The sequence below is a fragment of the Mastomys coucha genome, unplaced genomic scaffold (assembly GCF_008632895.1).
Source record: "Mastomys coucha isolate ucsf_1 unplaced genomic scaffold, UCSF_Mcou_1 pScaffold15, whole genome shotgun sequence".
Lineage (NCBI taxonomy): Eukaryota > Metazoa > Chordata > Mammalia > Rodentia > Muridae > Mastomys > Mastomys coucha.
This window is the reverse complement of record NW_022196897.1, coordinates 19,903,698-19,925,868: the sequence shown is the minus strand read 5'-3', so window position 1 is coordinate 19,925,868 and position 22,171 is coordinate 19,903,698. Positions and strand designations below refer to the sequence as shown.

The 22,171-nt window shown below is 43.5% G+C and overlaps 1 protein-coding gene across 5 annotated transcripts in view; it reads right to left on the bottom strand.

The window, feature by feature from the left end:
• Nup214 (nucleoporin 214) overlaps positions 1–22,171 on the bottom strand; it is an 84,098-nt gene that overhangs the window by 34,792 nt on the left and 27,135 nt on the right. For all 5 annotated transcript variants that reach the window (XM_031369772.1, XM_031369768.1, XM_031369769.1 and 2 more), the window contains 10 exons: positions 21,267–21,353; positions 20,944–21,093; positions 19,749–19,907; positions 17,471–17,574; positions 14,082–14,264; positions 13,397–13,470; positions 13,214–13,297; positions 7,382–7,645; positions 6,341–6,502; positions 3,900–3,999 (listed from right to left, as the gene is read on the bottom strand). In XM_031369772.1, coding sequence (XP_031225632.1) covers positions 3,900–3,999; positions 6,341–6,502; positions 7,382–7,645; positions 13,214–13,297; positions 13,397–13,470; positions 14,082–14,264; positions 17,471–17,574; positions 19,749–19,907; positions 20,944–21,093; positions 21,267–21,353 — 1,367 coding nt within the window. The remainder of the gene's footprint in view (positions 1–3,899; positions 4,000–6,340; positions 6,503–7,381; positions 7,646–13,213; positions 13,298–13,396; positions 13,471–14,081; positions 14,265–17,470; positions 17,575–19,748; positions 19,908–20,943; positions 21,094–21,266; positions 21,354–22,171) is intronic.

The window sequence follows — 22,171 nt, the reverse complement described above, 5'->3', positions numbered from 1 at the left end:
GGAGTTTTTCAAGAATACTGAACTGTATAGAACTAGACAGCAAAAAATGATCCAATGTTATGAGCAGTGCCTAGAGTTTATGGAAGATAACAATAGCAAACTGAAACAAAAGTAAGAAAGACATGCTATATTACAAAAACTTATTGTGATGGAAACTATAAAGGATTTCAGTTTAGAAGACTGTTAATGAAGTGCTCAATAATCTGCTAAAATACGTTCATGAAACATGGCCAACAGCTATTATGAGCAGCAGCAGCAAAACTCAGCAAGTACTTGATGGTCTCCCGAGTCCATATTATCTACATGTCTCTGTGAAAGACTCTGAGCTAGGTAACATGACATGACTATAATATCAGCCAAGATACATGTCTTTATAGTAGTTTAGAACCCAGGTTTATAGTATGGTGACCACTCTATCCATTAACATTGGCCAACAGTTGAATAGTGACTCTTTCTGTTAATGAGCTTTTACCAATAAAAATAATTTAAATTTAAAAAAGTAAAATACCATGCTAACAGTGAAGAAAGGCAATAAGCACTTGGGAAGTTAGAAGCAGGAGTGTCATGCAATTCAGGGTCATTCTCAGTTACATACTGAGTTCAAGGCCAACCTGGGCTATGAGAATTAGAGACAGTGTGTATGTGTGTGTTATTTTACTACAAAAAAAAAGGTAAATTGCACATTAATAATTTTTTTTAATGTTTTGAAGATTACTTTCATTTATGTGTGTGTATACGTGTGGGTACCCTTAGAGGTCAGATGAGGATGTCACAGGCAGTTGTAAGACACCCAGCATGAGTGCTAAGCCATCTATCTCTCTAGCTCCTTGAGCTGATCTGCCACTGGCTCCTATTCTGCTCTGCTTCCCTAGAGACCTCCTGGTGTCACAGAAACATGCCAGACACAGTCCTATTACACATGCCCATTCACAAGAACTGCTCCTTGGCTGTTTACACTGCTTAGCTTTCTGCACCACCCCTATCATCATATATAGATAGATATAACACAGATATGTATATATATGTAACATAGTATTTAGTGTGTTGTCTACATGGCCAGAGAAAGTTAATAAAATATGACTGGGGTCAGTTTTATTAACTGTGTTATTTCTAGCCTGGCAGTGGTGGTGCACACCTTTAAACCCAGTACTCAGGAGGCAGAGGCAGAGGCAGAAGCAGGTGGATCTTTGAGTTCGAGGCCCAGCCTGGTCTACAGAGAAAGATCCAGGACAGCCAGGACTACACAGAGAAACCATGTCTGGAAAAACCACAGGACTCTAGCCATTCTGGCCATCTTTCACCTGTGCCCTAGATGTGCTCTGGCCTTCCCTAGGTTTGATTTCAGCATATTGTACCACACCCATGGATGTTCACATGTACTCTGGCTGTCTATTCTGCCTAGACCTTCTGGTCAGTCTTCAAAACTCAGCTAAAATATCTTCTTACGTAACTCTTTCCCAAGCCCAGATCTGCTTGAGTGCCTGTCCTATGCCTTTCTAGACCTGGAGCCTTTACTGTACCCACTACACAACACTACGACAAAACAAGTGTGCCACTGGTTGTCTAGTGGCCTCCTGGCTGAGGTCCCTGTGGTGACAACAGGGATGAAGGCCTTCTTCACTACTACTTCTCCCTCAGCCCAGGGAAGCCCCACACTCACACAGATGCAGTGCAGGGAGCTATACAGGAGAATGAACAGCTACGGATTTGCTCCAGCTAAAGAGAAAGGAACATCCTCACAAGAACAGTGCACAGGGAGCAGAAATACGCAAGTTCATCCTCCAATCAATGTGTGTGGTGTCATCTAAGAATAGCTAAGTGCAAAATTAGTACACTTTAGAGATGGCTGCTTACATGGCCCTGAAAGTCAATCATTTTGGAATGAACTCACCCATGGGGTAGGTGGTGAAATATATCAGTTTTCACTTATAAACTGTTTTCAAGATTACCAGTTATTAAATAAATGATTATTTAAAGGGGCCAGTAAGATGTCAAGCCTGATGGCCTGAGTTTGATCGCTGGAACCCACAGGGTGGAAGGAGAACCAATGCCCCAAGTTGTTTTCTGATCTCCATATGTGCCTTGGCACACGTGTACACATGAACATAAATAAATGTAAATAACAACAATTTTAAGGGGCTTGAGAAATGGTTCAATAGTTAAGAGCACTGTCTGCTCTTCCAGAGGACTTGAGTTCAAATCCCAACAACCACATGGTGGCTCACAACCATCTGTAATGACATCCGATGCCCTCTTCTGGTGTGTCTGAAGACAGCGACAGTGTACTCACATACATAAAATAAGTAAATCTTTTAAAAAAAAAAACAATTTTAAAGCTAGAGAATGAAAATAAAAAGAAACTGCTTCAGGTATTGGGTGCTTAAGCTCAGTAAAACTGTATCAGAGTCCAGCTCTGTGGAGAAAGGAAGAGAAAATGTTATCAGACCCTAATGGCCCAGTGTTTGGAGCTGCTGCAAACTACTGAGTTTCAGCTTCCAGCACTCATGTAGGGCAGCTCACAAAGACAGTGGTAACTCCAGTTCCAGGAGTTTTAACACTCTCTTCTGGCCTCCATAGGCTCCTACATACACGCAGTACACATAAACTCATGCAAGCACACACATACATATAGAAGCTGTAAATAAAAGATGTAGAAACCCTTCTTCCACCATTGGTGGCTATTTGTGTTGACGAGCCAAGCTAGGGAAGTCCGGCCATCAGGAAGCAGCATGAGGAAGGTGAGCTGAGCATACAAAGGTGCTTCTCCTGTGTACCATGGTGTGAGAAGTACCAGCCCACATAGCACCCACACGCCTGGCCTTACACAACGTTTTGCCTTTCAGTGGCCTCCTGCCTTCTGTACAGTGGGAATCTGCTAGTTTCCAAACTCCAGTGCAGTTCTCTAAAGAGTTCACAGCAGCTACAAATACCAGCCTTGGTCCAAATGGCATTCTAAGGAAGGCTTCAAGTTATTATAGGACAGCAAAGAGGGCGAATTTGGTTCGACCCTGTGATAACGAGTAATTTTTACAACAGGCAGTGTTGGTAAATAGACCAACAGGCAGATAGGCAAAGTCAGCATCAGCATGAAAAGGCCAACTCAAGAAAATGAGCATGGGTAGGAAGGCCTGCTTTGTAGTGTCAATAGAGAACAAGAATACGGGCAAAACATAAGGTGTGTAGTTGCTCACCTTGCCACTGACTATCCATGGGCACCACACATTGGGTCCCCTAAAAATACTATTCCCTGATGATCTCCCATTCAAGGCAAATGAATGTTCCCCAACTCTTCAAGACAGCATAGGGATGCTAGTTGCTCCACAGGAAACGTGGCTTCAAACTTTGTGCACAGTGAGTAGGACATGAACAATGCAGCTAAAGGAAATGTCCAAGAGCGTATGGAGCAAGGGCACCACACAGCATGAGCCCTGGGTGGTGTTAGGGGGGTCATCACACAGCATGAGCCCTGGGTAGAGGGAGGGAGGCACCACACAACACCAGCCCTGGTGGAGACCAAAGGCAAGTGAGTTCTAGCAAGGATCTTCCCTAAATCAGCATAGAAGAGAAGCGGAAGTTCTGCAAGTGTAGCTGCTTGCTTCTCAAATACTGTTTCCTCATGAAAAATGTAAAGAGTTGAAATGCTAAGTCAGGGAGGGCACTGTCATTCTCCATGGCCCACCATCTTTACACAGTGGTCAGTAGGACCTGACCACACCTGGCTTATACTTTTTAGTGGGTGCACTGGAAAGGTGAAAAGTCCACCTTCCCAAAAACTTAGTAATGGCTGCCCACCCCTCAATAGTCTAGGGCTCTATAAAAGCTGTGACAGCAACGCTCCCTTCAAACTGCCTCTGTGATAGCAAACTGTAGGATGAGTACACAGAAGAGCCACAACATACCCCATGGCCGCAGAAGGGGGTGAGGAATTACTCTTCAGCTCCTGTACATTCACCACTTGAGGGACAGTCTTCAAAGTTGATTCGGTCAGAGTGCTCATACCTATGTAAACAGGGAAGAGAGAACCACATTAACTCCTGTGGAGGATTTAAAATCCTTTTCTATAGAAAGTCTATAGAAATGAATGTCCAGGACATAACCTCTGGCAGACAGCACCCTCAAATGAAGGAAATCTAGTCAGCAGTGCAGTCAATAGAACACCTGGCTGACTATTACCAGAGGCCAAGGAATGGATTTCTTGCCATCTAATAAAACTTGCTGGCACAGAGGGACAATTCCCTGGCCAGCTTTCTGCAGTAGAACCCAGATACCTGCCACACTGTTGGCTCATCTTGAAAGGGGTGGCAATACCCAGAGGATTAACAGCTTTCAGCTCAGAGCTGATGCCATTCATTCATCTGTCCTCTTATCCCATGGGCTTAAGATGTGCCAGGTTCTGGGTAAATGTGCAAACACAGAAGTGTCTAACGTAGCGCAGGCTGGACTCACATTCCAGAGATGCAGCTGACTCTGCCTCCTAGAGCTAGCACAGGTGCCGCCACACTAGCTTTTTAATCCTTTTGTCTCACTTCTCCATTAAACTTTATCACCTTTATTGAAATTCTGTTATTAACAATGGGAAAGGCCTGAGGAAAGCTCTCTGGTCCCCCTGAGCAAACCCCAGGCAGCCTGTGGATCTGTGGGAATGCTCAGTTCCTTCTCCAGCAGAAGAGCTGGGAGAACACCCCCAAACTGCCCATAAGTCATCTTAACATGTCAAAGTGTCTCCACCTTAAAAACTTGCTCCCAGAGGCAGTGTGAAGATAACACTGAGTGATCCTGCTGAGTAAGTACACCGCCCTAAACCCTGACAAACCTGAACTTTCTAAATAATTGGCCAGATGAGGGCCCTGATCAGTGCAATGTCAAGATCCTATCTGTCTGGCTGGGGAGATGGCTCAGTGGTTAAGAGCACTGACTGCTCTTACAGAGGTCCTGAGTTCAATTCCCAGCAACCACATGGTGGCTCACAGCCATCTGTAATGGAATCCGATGCCCTCCTCTGGTGTGTCTGAAGACAGCTACAGTGTACTCATATAAATAAACTTAAAAAAAAAAATTCTATCTGTCCAGGAAATAAGAAGATCATCAAATAAGTGTGTTCTAAAAGCTTAAATGTAACTTAAGAGTTATCTTTCTTGTCTTTAGTTTTTATTATGTATTTTAGGTACCTTAAGAAGGTTCTATTTAAAGCTGGGCAATGGTGGTGCACGCCTTTAATCCCAGCACTTAGGAAGCAGAGGCAGGCAGATTTCTCAGTTTGAGGCCAGCCTGGTCTGCAGAGTGAGTTCCAGGACAGCCAGGGCTACACAGAGAAACCCTGTCTCAAAAAAAAAAAAAAAAAAAAAAAAAACAAAAAAACAAACAAACAAAAAAAACAAACAAAACAAAACAAAACAAAAAAACAAAGAAAAGAGAGAGAAGGTTCTATTTAAACTTGATTTATTGCTATTTAATGATCTTTAGTTTTCTGTTTGTTTCTGAGATGGGGTTTCACTCTGTGGCCTAGGTAGACCCCAAGCTCACTGTGAACTTGTAACAATCTGCTTCAGTCAGCCCCAGTGCTAGGATCACTGGTCCAAACAACTCTTATCTCGCTAACCATTCTTTCCCAGCTGCATGAGTCTACCATGTCTTGGAAAGTCTCAAGTGAAAATATTTGGCACTAATAGTTTTCAGCCTTGGCACTCTTCACATTTGGGGAACAGATAGATAACCTGTCCTTGTGGGTGTTTTGTTTTAAGATTCTTCTTTAATGTTCCCAGCCAGTAACTCTACAACTGTTTTTGGGCCAGATGGAAGGATGAACAGCCTCTGAGTGAGAACCACTTGCCAAGGTGACAAGCAGTGACAACTAGCCGAGTCCCACTCCCTAGACCTAAGTCAGCTAAGTCACTGTCCTAACTAAAGCCAGTGACAATGTCAGTGAAGAATAGCCATCTGGAAAGGTTGAGTATTGCTTGGGTGACTCTCTGCTGACTGGAACAAAAACCAGGCACAGTAGTGCAGCCACCCTCCCTCCCAGTGCCTGGAATCCTTAGCATATTGTTCTTATGATGTCACATGGTCTGGATATCACCAATCAAAAGTAGGAAAATCAACATCAAAATTCGTTAATTTTCCATAAAACTAAACGTGGCACATCTAATACCTCCCTTTCAAAGCAAAAAACTTGAGACCTAGTCTTTGCCTCTTGGAAGCTCTCCTCACAGGGATAAAGGCCATTAAACTAGCCTTCTCTTCTAAGAATTGGCAAGAAAGCCAGCTGTCTCCCACCCCAAAACCCAAGCCTGTGACCTGGACAGCTCAGTCACTCTCTTAGAAATGGGGCTGTAGTGTTTACCTGGCGCCTGACTGGCCATGTGCCGTCTCAGGGCTGCCGCGGCTGCTGCCTGGGGAGCCGTGACAGCATGGGAAGGTCCCGGTGCACCGTGCTTTACTGTTTTAGTCGCCAGCATTGTGCTGTCCGCTCCTTGAGGAATAACTTTGGTGGCTGATGTAGAGACTAAGGGGAAAAGAAAAATTACCAGAAAATGGGGTCAGTGAAGGAAACAGTAAAGTTAAAATGGTAAATTCTGTTGGGTTGTACAAAAAAACAAAACAAACAAAAAAAACCACTAAAATTAAAATTTTTTTAAATTAAAAATTTAAAAAATTTAAATGAAAATTTTTTAGTATTACAGAAAACATTTAGAACAATACAGAGCCTGATGCCTGATTTCCTGTAAGGTGGACTTGTTCTGTACCTTAGTCCCGTGTCTCTGTTAGAAGTCACTATGGCACAAGGCCCTGACACTGTCTGGCAGCAGTGATCACACAATGCACATGGCCTCAGTGAGTGACTATGACATAGGGCAGTTGAGCTAGTGAGCTCTGAGCCAGATACCCCACCATGCTGACAGGAGGACCTGAATCGACATGTTGCTTTACACTGAGGCAAACATCCCACTCCTGTACTTCTGAAAGAGACCTATGTTAACAAAGCAAAGTGGATGGCGGAGTTAGGCTGTTATTGTGTGTAACCTCACAGTCTTTTATTAGTAGCCTTACCAATCACTTCAAGAGAACCTATAACTTTTAAGTTGATGTTCTAATTTTTGGTATATTAGCAGAAATGAATGGGAACTCTGGTTTAAAGTTTAAACTCTGGTGAGCCCCCTCAGTAGAAACAAAACAGCGATGAAAGCTCTTCAGTAAAATGGCTTCATTCCCGTACCTCAGTCCTGTGTCTCTGCTAGAGGTCACTGTGACACAGCCCCGACACTGCCCTACAGCAGTGAGCACACAATGTCGCCAGCCTCAGGGAGTGAGTGACCACTGTGACATGGACATGCAGCTCTCCAGCTACAGTCCTCCATGGGCAGAGTTTCAATTGGTGACTTACCTGAAGAGCTCATCACAGCAGGTGAAGAACTATGGATCAGGTGAGGCTTTGCAAAAGGCATCACCTGAGGCAGGAGATTGGGTTGGACAGAAGGTGTGCGGACCACAGGGGCATGCCGAGGGCCTGGGACCACAGCCTCCTCCTCTTTGCAGGTTGGCCGGGCATCTTCTCCCTCCAGAGGGTGAGCTACGGATGATGTGGAGCTGCCTTCATCTAGGTCTTCATAGTACCTCTGAGACAGGAAGGCTGACCGAGACAGGCTGGCTACAGAAGGCCCATCCAAAAACAACATTAGACAACTCAGGGTAAACCCAAAAGCTGTGCCATTTCAGTGCTAAGAGAGACAGACTCATAAAGCACTTTCATTATTTTATACCTTAGAAGGAAGTGGCTATTGCTGAATGTGAATAATGATAATTTGTGGTCTTTGCTCAAAAATAAGCTTTGAAAACTAAGCTGCTAAGACAAAGACAGCTTTAACTATCAGACAAGACTGAAAATGAGAGAGATAGTCAACAGTGGTAGAAAAACAAGAGATTAAGTTCTCACAGGAAAAAGAGGGTGTCAAAGAGGTAGCAGGCCAGCTCCGGGGGCAGGCCAAACAGTCACAGCATCATCCTGCTTTCCAACTTCAGAATACCAAAGTGAGACGGCCTCAGTCTGAGCATCTCACACACATCTAAATGAGTCCAGTGACTCTCAACATGGAACCTAGCCCCTGCTAAGCTCTTTACACTGTGAAGTCAGGTTCTGCCACCTTCTACCATGTGCTTGAGAATGCATGTTGTTATTGTACACTGGAAAAACAAAATGCCTAGCCCCCTTTCTTCCCCATTTACTCAAAGCAGCACTCTTACACTATCGCTTGTCTTGTCCTGTAGGCAGATCATGCTACAAAATCTTAAGTCTCAGGCTGGATAATGGTGGCGAGTGCCAGAGGCAGGTGGATCTGAGTTTGTGGTCAACTTGGTCTACAGATTGAGTTCTAGGACAGCCAGGGCTACACAGAGGAAACTTGTCTCCAAAAAACCCCAAACAAACAAAATCTCAGCATAAGTACTATACAACAGAAAAATCTAAAAATCAGTCCCACATGCCAGGGCCCTGCTGCCCAGTAGCTACTAGCCATTGTGGCTATTTAAAGTAGTTAAGTACAGTGGTGTGTGCTGTGACACAAGCCTTGAATCCAAGGACTTGGGAGGTAGAGGTAGGCGGATGTCTGTGAGTTCGAAGTCACTCTGGTCTGCATAGTTCTAGGTCAGTCAGACACAAAAATGGAGACCCAGTCTCAAAAACAAAACAACAACAACAAAATAAATAAATAAATAAAAATAACGAAGTGTAAAAAAACCAAACTTCTTTTTCACATTTCTAGTGCTTAGTGGGCAGCAGCCTTTGCATGCTGGAACATGCTCTGATCAAGTATTCTGAGACAGTCAACTATGTGGTGGGCCACTTAGAAATGTCATCCAAGTATATGACACCAGGACCCAAAATATTATAGTTTATTTTCTGTGAATGACTTGATATCTTCATTATTCAATATAAGAATGTAGTTCCTGTGTCTTCCATTTCTGACCCAAAAGTTGTTTAGTAGGAGGTTGGGAAAGCCAGCTGAATTAATTTACCCGTGCAATATGGCAGGGCTGTTATTTTCATGGCCTTTGTTAGTTAACAGTGCTACCTTGTCAAGACATACTTATATAACCTAAGGCAGCACCAGGAAGGCCACAGATTCAGTGCCCGCCACACTGTGCCAGCTACTTGCATAATTACCACAGAACTTAGGAACTGCTACTGAACTTCTGGCTCATGTTTAGAGCAGTGAAGCGGTTTGCCTAAGATTATGAAGTTGGTAAGCAGCCAGAATTCAAACTCTTGTGCACCTGACTTTATAGATCTTTTTCCTCAATGATGCTATATAAGAGAGTCCTATGCCATGAAAATTTCCACTGTAAGGATGGATGGACAGATGGAAGGGTTACACAAACACAGCAAAAGGAGGTGACAAAAGGCACTCTAGAGATTTAAGTGATGTCACAAATCTGCTGACTTGAAAACAGGGAGCTTATCCTACTGGTCAAATCTCATGAACTCTTTTTTTCTTTAAGAGACAGGGTTCCTCTGTGTAGCCCTGAGTATCCTGGAACTTACTCCATAGACTAGGCTGACCTCAAACTCAGAGATCCACCTCTCTCTGCCTCCTGAGTGCTGTGACTAAAGGTGTTGCCGCCATCACCACCCAAGCAATACCTCTCTTAAAGGCACAGGATTAAAGCAAAGTGGACAGAGGCTGAAGAGATAAGGCAAAAGTCCAGGGAGACAAGATCTCTAGCAAGAGGATTCATGTGCAATAGTGGCCTGAAAATGAGGGACAGGAAGACCACCATAGGGAGTGAGAACCCCATCCTGTAGTTCCAAGAGACCTCTTTAGTGCTTGGAGGTCCATCATTACCACAGTTCCCACAGGGCAGCAGTTCAGTCAACACCTTGAGTCCAGCCTCTCCTGGTAGAGGACCCAACTGAGCCACACAGTACTGAACTCAGCTGCACATGCTGCAGCTGCAAATGCAGCTGAAAACGCTTATCTACTATGAGCCACTAAATCCGTGGTGATTTGCTGCAGCCCTCTTGCAGCCCTGTTACCCTGTCTTCTCACTAAGAAAAAAAAAAATAGCTTAGGAAAAACAAGGGAACAGGATTGGTTTGGGCTTGGTCATAAGTGCAGCCTCAGTGTGATCTTAGGACCAAAACCACTCTAACAACCACTGTCCTGATCGGGAGGGAGTAGTGACGAAGTTGTGGAAAACTGAGATGGATGCTCCGTTAGCTATAACAGAGTCACGCTGCAAAAACTCACAGTAAGTGGAAGAAACCAGTCAGAAAGGCACGAAATATATGGAGGCTGCCAAACAAAGAGTATTGAGTATCTTGTGTAAGATTTTGAACACTGCCCTGAATGTGAAGACAGAAAGGCTACAAGAGCACATTCTTCCCGATGGTAAAGTAGAAAGATCCTAAGTCAAGCTCAAGCTAAAACATGGACATCTAAAAATGACACAGACATAAAGTAAATTTTAAAAAATACCAGCAAAGACATAAGTTCAACATCTTCCCATGTAATATACTCTTTAAAAGAGGGAATGTGGGGGATACAAGAGAGATTTCTTGTATATGTGTGTGCACCCATGTATACACATGTGAAGGCTGGAACACCTTATTATTTAGTGGTAGTCTTTCACTCAATCAGAATTTGCCACTTTGGTTAAGACTGGTTAGTCAGTGGCATCTAGGAATTAGCCTGTCTCTATCCCCTAATGCTGAGATTACAGGCAAAGGCAAAAACTTTTTATATGGCTGCTGGGGATGTGAACTCAGGATTGCATGTTCACTGAGCAGTCATTCTAACTGAGTTCTCTCTCTAGTCCCAAGAGAGGGTTTTCTAAAGCCCTAGTGTGTGTTTTGTTTTTTAACTTCAGTAGAGGCTACACATTTTTTAATTTGTATACTTTTTTGTAACCATGTTACAATTTTAAAATTAAAACAAAATGTACACTGAGTGGTGGTAATGCCTGGAATCCTAGAATTTAGGAGGTAAAGAAAGAGGACTTCCATTACACAGACTTTAAAGCCAGCCAGGACTATGTGAGACACTATCTCCAAAACAAACAAAGCGTCCATGTCCTGAGTCATTCTCCCTAGCACATGTGCTATCATTACACAAGTATACTCTGCAGCTTCAATTTAATGTTTACATTATCTTTATTCAGATTTTGAGTGGTCAGGCCTTTGCTGCTCTTATCACTGCCTGGTTGCAAGATAGGCAATCACATCTCATGTCTAAGGACTCAATCATAAAGATATAATCAGATATGAGTTAAGGATTTATAAGTAAGGACGTTTTAAGTAACCCCTGGCAACAAATGAAGATTAACAATATTAGGAGGTAACTGTGCAATGGTGTTCTAATACAAGGATGTGTCCTGGAGTCATCATTAGGCACATGTTTGATGAACATAAACAATAGAGAAGGTTTACTGCAGAAGAGAAGTTTGATTATGGTAGTCTTAGCAGCAGATAACAGGTACTGCTGCCTGTCCTGGTTGGGTGGGGTTTTTTGGTTGTTTTCTGTCAACTTGACATAAGCTAGAATTACACTGGAAGAGAGAACCACAACTGAGAAAATGCCTCTATAGGCTTGGCCTGTAGGCAAGCCTGTGGGATATTTTCTTGATCAATGATTGATGTAAGAGGGCCCAAATAACTGTGGACATAGCCACCCACCAGCTGTTGATCCTGGGTGTGATACAGCAATCAGCAAGGTATGAGGAGCATGCCAGGAAGCAACAATCCTCCATGGCCTCTGCATCTGGTCCTGCCTCCAGAGTCCTATCTTGATTCCCTGCCCTGAATTCCCCAGATGACAGACCACAGATTTAAAAGGAAATAAACCCTTTCCCTTCCAAGTTGATTTTCATTGTGGTGTTTTTACACAGTAACAAAAAACCCTAGCTAAGATAGTACCACAGACCTGGAGGTCTGCAAGTACAACAATTTGGCAAAGCCTTAGAATGTGAGAAGCTGCACTGAAATGGTGGCCTCAAAGAGCTAGGGGAATGGCTCAGTGGCCAATAGCATGTGCTGTGCAAACACGAGGCCTGAATTAAAATCCCCAGGCACCCATGTAAAAAGCAGGCACTAGTGTGCGGATCTGTGCCCATCATGAGGAGGAGGCAGAGACATGGGGATCAATGGCATTGCAGAGCTCCAGTTTAGAGACTGTCTCAAGGAAGTGACACAGGAAAACACTGACATATCTGACCGTCATAAGGCAGTCATGGCTCAGCATACCTATGAGTGTACATGTGTGCTTACGTTTCCCTACCCCAAAAGAGCAATAGCCTGAGCAGAGATGACCATGGAGAAGTATCTGGCAAAACCCTCTGTAGGTGGAAGACTTAGGAAGCAGATCCAAGAGGAAAAGACTAAAAGGCAGAGACTGGCTAGCACAACGCTTTACAACCGCACTGTGCTGGAGGTCATACACAGTGCTGAAGATCACCAGGGCAATGGCAAAATGTAGTCTTAGCTTTGGAAAATTAAACACATAGCTATACACCATAAATCATAAATTACATCATAAATTTCAGACTACCCTGGGCTATCTGTAAGGGATAGGATGTAGCTTAGTGGTATTGGCAGACACCCCTTTGCATGTACAAGGTTCTGGGTCTGATCTGCAGCAGTAAATAAGAAAAAAAAATTTAAGGAATTTTAGATAAAAAGTTAAAAGACCTTTTCATCTCTACTATTGTAGCTTTTCAGCCAGCATTTTAAAAGTAAATTACTACATTTATTTACTGTGGTGTGTATGTGTATGCATATGCCACAACGTACAAGTAAAAGTCAAAAGATGAGTCCTTTCTCTCCTTTCACTGTGTGTGTCCCAGGGATTAAACTCAGATCTTCAGGCTTGACAACATATGCCTTTATTCACTGGGCCATTTACTTCCTAGTCCCTTAGCAAGTATTAACTGCCTAACCTCTAGTTTCCTTCATAAGAAGACTTTTCTCCAGTGTAATATTGGTAAAAACTCATATAAGGCTTGAGTCTCAACTCCAGCTCAGTTCATCCCATGCCATTCTTAACCACCCCTATGTAACCTGGCGACTACATGATGTCAAAGTGCAAAGATTCACCTTGAGTTGTGTCATCCAAAATACACAAACTGCTTCTTCCCATGCTCAGACTGCAGCAGACTCTGGAGATCTGTGCATTGAGCCACCTCTACTCAACAGCTAGTGCTGGAAACCCTAGGCCTAGTTCCGTACCTGGAGCAGTGGACCTCACTGGTGGGGTCTTCCTTTTGGCCAAGAAGTTCCTCAGTTGGGCCTGTTTCGCTGGGGACAGTTTACCTGCAAAAAAATTCAACAACCCATAAATGCTTAAGATTTCGTCTTGAAAAGCCAGGTTAGATCACAAACTATGCTGGGAGGCTGGGAGGTAGCACTCACCTGGCACTCTGGGAGAAGGTTTGGTGTGAGATTCAATGGTAGTTTTGAGCAGGCATTCAAGGTCACTGTCAAAACTGAAACAGGGCAGTGTTACATCCAAACCAACCATGAGAAGGCTGAAGCTATGTGGTATACGCTCTTCTTAATATCTAAGCCTAAGAGATTAGAGAATATTCACTATAGAAACAAGCTACCTATCAGCACATGAAAGGAAAGCCAACAACGTCAACACCACACACTTCCACTCTAAGCCTAATACTGGTGCCTTAGCAAAAACGGGCAACTAAATCACACACATGCCAAAAGCAGAACCACATCACCATTGCAGTTAAGTTCCCAGTAGACTGGTTAACTGCAATGATCTGCATGTCTCCAGGCAAAAGCTGAATGGCAAATCTGGGCTTCAGAGGGAAGTTAGAAAATGTAACCCATTTAAGCTACTGTCAGTTCAACTGCCTCAGTGTTACTATGCAGATTGCTATGGCCTGCACCACATCATCAGGAACCACACTCCATGTGTTACAGACACAGGCCTGAAGGCAGGCACTGTCACCCCTATTAGAGTCAAAGAACTGGATGTCAGAAGGGGTGAAGAACCTGACCAGGACAACATGGCTGACGGGTGCAGCACAGCCTGAGTCACTCTAAGGCCACCTTACATGCCCACCAGCAATCTCTTGCATACCTATGAGTATTGCTTTGAGGTGAAAGCGCTGAGGGCAGGTTCCATGGGGACGTCTGGTTATAGAGACGGAGCTGCTGCAGACTATCCACCAGGTGATTCAACCTCTTCCTCTGCTGGTTGATGATTTCCCGGTTGTTGGCTAGTGTGTTGAAAAGGGTCTCGCGTTCTGGCACAATTAGGCGCCTAGTGGCAACATAGAAAAGAATTAGATACAAGTGGCTCCCTTCTACCCCACACCACACAAGGCTGCAATTCTAACAGGGAAAATAATAAAACAGAGGAGCTGAAACATCAAGAGATAGTAGAAGTAAGAGAGGCGTGACAATCTCATGAGAGCGAGTGGGACTGAGAGGGCCTATAGCAGGCCATAGTACAGACTGCACACCCCTGGAGCATTGGGAAGAAGGCAGTGGAGGGAGATAGGAGTCAAGAACAGGGCAAACCCTCCCTCCTGTGCTCACTTGTGACATGTGCTTTTCTGTATGTAAGTTACACTCAATAAGGAAAGAAACTAGGCTGGCTGGAAGTGTGTGGGTCCCAGTCACTGACTGCTGACAATACAGGTGCTGGCAGCAGGGAGGTTTTCCTTAAGAATGAAATAGTCCAATGGTTGCTGCTGGGTGGCAGGTCAGAGATACACAGGTCTAGATTCTTTTGTTTCTCATTATAAACCTTTGAGCATTGATAAAAATGTTCCTTTTAATTTGAGAAAAATATACAAATAAAACAAAAGTGGGTAGTCCAAGAGAGGTACAAGACACCTGGTTTGTTTGCTGCTGTCTATGCATCACTCTATCACCACATAATGATCAGAATGAAAACTGCTGATGTTCAACAGAAACTTTCAGTTTTATTTCCTTTTCTTAGAACCACTGAGAAGAATAAGGCAGCCAAGTGAGTGAACACAATTTCCCAGGACTTTCCAGTTGGTATACGCAATACTTAGAGAAGGGCTGAAGACAGAGAAGTAGTTAGACAAAAAAACCAGGCCCAGAACTTGAGCTCTGCAGAGAGGGACCTGATCTGGGCAGTGAAGAGATGGTCAGGGCTGTCACAGTGAAGAAAGCTTGTTTCTGGTAGCATGTGCAGTTTCAGAAAGCCTACTTCTAGGCAAAGAGGAGCACAGCTGAAGAGAGAGCAGCTGCCTCACTGTCTCAGAGAAAGCACAACCAGTGTACAGGCATAATATTTTTATATGCTGTGTAAAATTTACCCTTCTGATCGCAAATGCTGATTGTCTGCTCTCACATCCAGCTTCAATTCGGACATGGCACTGTGCTGCTTATACCAAGAATCTACTGTCTTAAGTTTGTGTAAACAGTTCTTACCAGGTATTCTCTGACTTGTCAATAAATGCTGATCACCCAATGGCTGGGCACATTAGAGAAGAGGGCAGGACGTGTGCCAACCAGAGAAAGGAAAAAGGGAGAGAAGGAGATTCCGATCAGCAGCCGGATGGAGGCACTGGAGCCATGCAGAAGGGATCTGAACAGCCAGATTAACAGTAACATGCAAGTACCATGGGACAGGGCGGGGAGGCGGCCCGACTAACATGGAAGGTAAAAATAGGTCAGTTAACTTAGCTGCCCAAGTACTGAGGTGCAGTTATGAATAAATCTTATTTCTTCTGTGTGGCTATTAGGGAATAACATAAAGAAATACAGCCATCTGATTAGCTGCTTATTTATATTGAGGATAATGCATTTACACTAGCAGAGTGCGCTTATTTCTGTCTACTACACTATACACACCCTAGTCCTGTCCCTGACAAAACATCCAATGCCCTAAGAAAAAGCTCAAAAATCCCAGAGCTTTAAAAACAGATCAACACACCAGTTTTTGTATCCATTCAGGGTTAATTATAATTACTATGTCAGAAAGCAACCTGTACACGGGCTGGCACACTCTCATTTTCTTGAGTACTCCCTCGTTCTCAGCACACTGCAACTCCAGTCCTTCTACAAAGCACAAGCACACACCAGATCACGAGGCTGCAAGCTTGCCCTGTCTTCACCATTACTTCAAACAGCCACACTAATTACATTTTCTCGCCCATGCTACATTCCCAGCCGTTGGGAGACCGAGGCAGGAGGAATGCCAGGTGTCCAGGCCTTCTGGCCAATAAACGGGGAGAGCATTCTCAAAAAGCTAATCAATAACCAAAAATAAATAAATAAAAGAAATATATTCTCAAAAGGACAACTCTCTGTTTTTATTTAGTGTGTGTCAGAGTGTATTTATGAGCACTATGAACATACACAGCTTGTGTGAAGATGGTCAGATTCCTTGAAACAGGCAGCTGTGTGGTACCCAATGTCGCTGCTGGGAACTGAACTCAGGTCCTCTGGAAGATTAGTCAATACTCTTAACCACTGAGTCATCGTATCCATTCCCATGGGGAATTCTCTTTTTTTCCATTGTTCTAAGTTTATTTGGTGTTTTCCTTGGCATGACACGTGAGTGGTTGGTTCTATCATCCATATGCAGATCTTACATTTCATATAATATTGCAATGTACACCACAGACACATATAACATATAAATTATCCTGTAGAAGAGTTATGCACAAGCTATGCATAATGGTCTTACACACAGCAGCCAGGTTATGACTAACTGGGAACTAGTTGGCCTAGGCATGTTTGGAAAGGGCGTGCAGCTCAGCAATGCAGCAGGCTCACAGGATAACTGAAGACTGCACACAGTTGGCAGTGTGTCTCAGAGACAGTGGGACTGTCTCACTAGCCAGGTTACCATCACACAAGTACCCCTTGGCATCAGGGTGGAGCTGTGTAGCGATTCTGTTGAGTCTACCCACAGATCTGCTTCCTCTCTCTCACATTTGTACCTTCCCACTGAAATCATCTGAAATGCCTTTCAATTTTATACGTTTGATAAAAGATAAAAATCATTTAATGTAATTCCTCAAGAACACGATCAGTGGCAACAGAGCATAACATCCCTTTTTGATGTTTGGGCTTTTCTGTAATGCTAGGCATTGACTATGTGGTATAGACAACACAGAAGTCAACTAACTGCCTTATCCCTGAGCTACTCTCAACCCTTATGAAATGCATATTCTTTTTGTTTGTTTTTTGAGACATGGTTTCTCTGTGTAGCCCAGGCTAGCCTTGAACTCAAAGATTCATCTGCCTCTGCTTCCTAAATGCTTGGATTAAAGGCTTGCACCACCACACCCAGTTGAAATTCAAATTATTATTTTAAAATTATGGTGTGATGCAAATTCATTTATATAAATTACTATGGCCATCACTCAAGAGTTTTGTAAATGACACTTGTAGAGATGAAATGGTTAAGCAGGAGGAAGGGTGCCTGTGAGATTTTTACACGTGCTCCTACAAAAGGCAGAGGGGACATGTCCTCTTCCTCACCTCTGTCTCTTCTTCTGCTCCAGATGTCGATCCCATTCTAAGTCTAGGACATCATTCACATCCTGGACAGCAAATTTCACATACTGGTGAAGGCGGCGAATTTCCTACAAGAGAAAAATTAAAAGGGAAATGATTCATTGTTCTGGAAGCTAGCTGGGTAGCTAGGGGGAAGGTGTATTAAAGTATTCAAACATAATTTTGAAATATTTCTATATTGAGAACTGTACAAACAAGGAAAACACTAGATTTTAATATATCCATTAAATACAAGCCATTTAATAAAATGAAAAACGGAAATTCCATTTCTGCAGTAGTATAACAGAGATGGAGCAGAAACAGGGTAAGAGGATGAGAGGAACAGACGCACCCACTTCCTCTCCCCTGCTGCCCCTGGGAAGGGTGTGACATGCAGTAATGGGCCACTATGCTCACTCACAGTGCGCCCATTTAGTTCTCCTCCCCCACTGAAATGAACTATAAAGTAGACAAGATGATTCAACAATGGGTGCTGGAAATAACTCTGACCCTAGATATTCATAGCACAGAATATACAGGCCACCTCACCATTTGAGGAGCACTCTTCAAAAATACACAATGTTATACACATTGGAAGCCCAACCTACCACTACTATAGTTCTAACAGGCCATTAAGCCTGTAATAATGCTCTTTCAGCTGGGGCACAGTTAACCTTCATGGTTATACAATCTGACACTCAAAAATTAAAAATGGAGCTAATTATTTCATTAAGTAAGTGTACAGGCACTGAGAAGACCCCAGGAAGCTCTTCATACATGGCACACGTGTGACTGGGGAAATGTATTTCACACACATTCTGGGAAAGGTGTTCTGTCACAAAAAAGAACGAGCCAAGCTGAATCCAGGGAGGCAGTGGCCTTAGAGGCATTTATTGACCATAGAAGGCTTCCTTTCACCCTCCTCAGCCATGACCTCAGGTCTGCACTAGCTGATGTCCTTCTTCCAAACATGTCCCAATTGGGTGGAGCAGCACCTTCTTCAAAGGCCTGCTGCAACACTTTGCAGTGGCTTCCACATTCTTATCTGTGGTCCCATGGCAATATACCCCACATGAAAATTGTATGTCCACCTTCCTGACTGTAGCACAGGGGCTAAAGGCATGGGTGTAGGCTCTGTTTGTTATGAGCCACAGTCTGCACTGCAGCACCACCCCTGCTTTGTATGTAGTAAGTGGCTAATTACATTTCCTGCAATTACCTATTTAACATGGTCAAGAAGACAATTACTCTTTTCTCATTATGGAAGCTCAATGCTTTCCTCTAGGCCAGGCAACTGGGACAGAGGCAAAGGGCTTATGTGGGGGCTGCAGTCTGAGAAGAGCCCTACAAGGAAACATCCACAGGGGAGGAAGAGCAGTCAATGATCCCAAGAGATCACCTCTATAAGAGGCCATTCTCTCACTTTCCAGGTGCTGGGAAGTCTTGTGAGCATAGAAAGCTAGGAGCAGAGGCCTAAGGTTTAACTAAGTCCTCTGTACAGAGAGTCTCATCACACCCACAGATCATGTCTGAAGTGAGGAGAATCAGGGCTGCCTATGCACTGCCCCTCTGGAATTCATGATGAGTGAAAGGGAAAGATGATCCATGTACAGAGAGGCAAACAAAATCCAAGTAGCTAAAGAGAAATGTAACTGCTATAGCACAGCAGGTGACAGAGCTCCCACATCAGAGGCTCTGATGGCACATCCCCAGCCAGCACAAGCCCCAGACACAGACCTTCTTAGCTGAGGAAGCACCATGTCTTTGTGGAAACAATAGCTCTCACTGAAAAGCAGCTGCAGTCTGCTTTCTGTTCTTGTTTTTGAGAGGGTCTTTGTTTAGTAAAGCCCAGGTTGGCCTCTCAACTCAGCATTCTCCTTCCTGTCTCCTGAGTGTGAGGTATGTGCCAACACAGTGTTACTAGCGGCTTTTGTAGACTGGAAATAATGTCTAAAAAAAATCCTACAGACCACCTGAAAGGATGCCACTGTGATATTACTCATGATTTGATTTATGAATGCCTATTTTAACAAAGGACTTTATCAAACTCAAGACTTAAAAGATATCTATCTTTAAAGTAAAAATTTTAAATTATATTTTTAAAAGGTGTACCAGTTCCTTTGCTACAAGTAAATTTATGAAAAGCACAGCTACTGTTTAGCAGAAAATCAGCAACTTCCTAAAGAGACATCACTCATACCCACACCTCAAAACCACAACCATGGGCACAAGCTACTGCTTCTGAGCCTTCTTGCTCGCCTACCTGGAGCTGGGCCTCGCTCTTGGGATCCAGTGGTCTTTTATAAAGCAGGTGGAGATACCCAGAATCATGATTTCTTCCATGCTGTTCTCTGGCTTCTTCGACCCCAGCAAAGCCCTCCAGCAAAGTTGTTTTCAGAGTACTTATGTCTCCATGGAGAGACTAGAAAAGGCCCAGAGAGATAACAACGGAACTGCAGTATAGCCAAAAACACAAACACAAACACAAACAAAAAACAACAAGAAATCCTCTATGTGGACCCAGCAGGATAAATGTCAACTATTTAACATGGTGAAGATCTCAGTCACAGTTTAAAACTTTCATTGTCCCCACGCTCAAAACTGTTTCCTATAGTTTCTTTTTTTGTTTTACTTTGTTTTGTTTTGTGTTGGGGGTTGTATAAAAATGTTCTATCATTTATTAATTTTTAAATTTTATGTGTGTAAGAGTTTGCCTTGTACATCACTTGAGTGCCTGGTACCCAAAGAGGCCAGAAGAGTTTGTTAGATGACTGTGGTCCCCGATGTGGGTGCTAGGATCAAACCCATGTCCTCTGGAAGAACAGCCAGTTCAGCCAGTGCTCTTAACCACTGAGCTATGACTTCAATTTTCATGTTTTTAATTACCCTTTCTCCTGTTTTTAAAAACTCAACTTCTGACGACTGACAATGTAGAAAATAAGAGCAGGGACAGAACTCACAATCCAGCTCCACGAGAGACTTTCTAAGCCTGTTGTTTACTACCTGAAGACTGGAGACACATGAAAACATGTCTGCCAAATCCTTTCAAAAACTCAGTAACCAGAGAACAGTAAATAATGCTCTCAGCAATAAATACTTGACATTTTGTATGTACATGCCCCAAAATATCATTTATTTTTACCCAATACCGTAAAGGAAACATTTGAAAGTATACTTAAGTTAACTTAAAAAAACTATTACCAACTTTTATGGAGTACCTAGCATGTGCTAAAGAGGTAGAAAGGATGACCCCTTTTTACAGAGGAGGAGACAGAAACAGTCAGCTAGACAGCTCTGGTAAGCCTCAGTTCTGATAGTCTGAATTTAGGCTTTGTGGGAATAACACAGCAGCCGAGCTGAGGGTCCTTAGAAAATGTAAGGGTTCATATGAGTATTCCAGCTAATAATAGTTTCTAAAAGCCTCCTTTCACTCAGGAAAGGTTTCCACAGATACAAACCTCTGTGGTCTCTCTAATCTCAAAAAGGAAGGTGTGCAAGTCATCTGATTCTGTCCGCAGCATCTTCATCTCTTCTGAGGTGCCAACCTGGAAACAGGCTTTGGAAGTCCGGGCCTTTAACTCCTCTAGTTCTTTCTGGAAGTGTGCAATCTGTGAGACCACAAACAAAGAGAAAGCTTGCTCTGAATAGCAGCAGAAAGGACACTGCTTCTACATTTCCAGGGCAAATTTGAACAGACTCCACGCCAGGACCTGATGTTAGAGCAATGGCACTCTAGGTAACTGCTATTATAAGAACAATAATCCTCATGCAAGAAACTCACCTCCTCTCCAATTCCAGCTAGCACGGGGTCTGAATCTTTCCACTGATGCCTCTGTTTCTCTGTGACAGGAGGCTGAAGTACCTTGGCCTGAAATGGAAGGCAAAGGCATCAGGAGGAACTCCACATAGTCAGCTCTAGTTTGTGACCACAGCCCCATCGGGCCATCACAGGGAACACTCATGCACTGTGGGTCAGCACTCTTCTGAATCATGTGCACTGGGTCTTCAATTTGTAGAGGATGCATTCTACATAGTGAAAACCGTGAGCCAGTTATGGCATCCTCACTCAGGGAACTTCTTCAGGGACAAGACAGACAGTAAGAAGTAAGCTTACTGACCATTTCTACTGGCCAGTAACAGGTAAAACTGAAGAAAATTAGGAAGTCTAGACAGCCAACAAAGTTCTCCCTCAGAGACCTGAACAGGAACAAGATGTGAGAGAAGGCTGCAGGCAGAGCTGAGGTAAATATCTTCTGGGCAGCAAGAGCAAGCACAAAGGAAATAAGGAGGAAAGATACTGGAATGTCCAGCTATGAGAGTCATGTGGGCTTGCTTAATGGAGCTGAGTGGGGCAGGAAGAACAGAGAAAAAGGTCAGAGAACAGGCCGAGCAAGTATCCAAGGACAGACCAAGGAGTTCGGAGTCTACTGTAGGCTGTTAGAAAACTACTGCTGGTATTGCACAAGGGTTTGAATGAAATATGATTTATCATTAAAAAACAAAACAAAAATAAAAGTCCCTTTTGTTACTCAAAGGACAGGGATAACAGTGAGAGACAGAAGCCAATAAAAGGGCACAGCACTCAGAACTCCAAAAGGCAAATGACAGCCACAGCCTGACAAAGACATGTAATGATACTAGGATATACAACACAGAGCACATGACTGACATGACCTGGACCGGGAA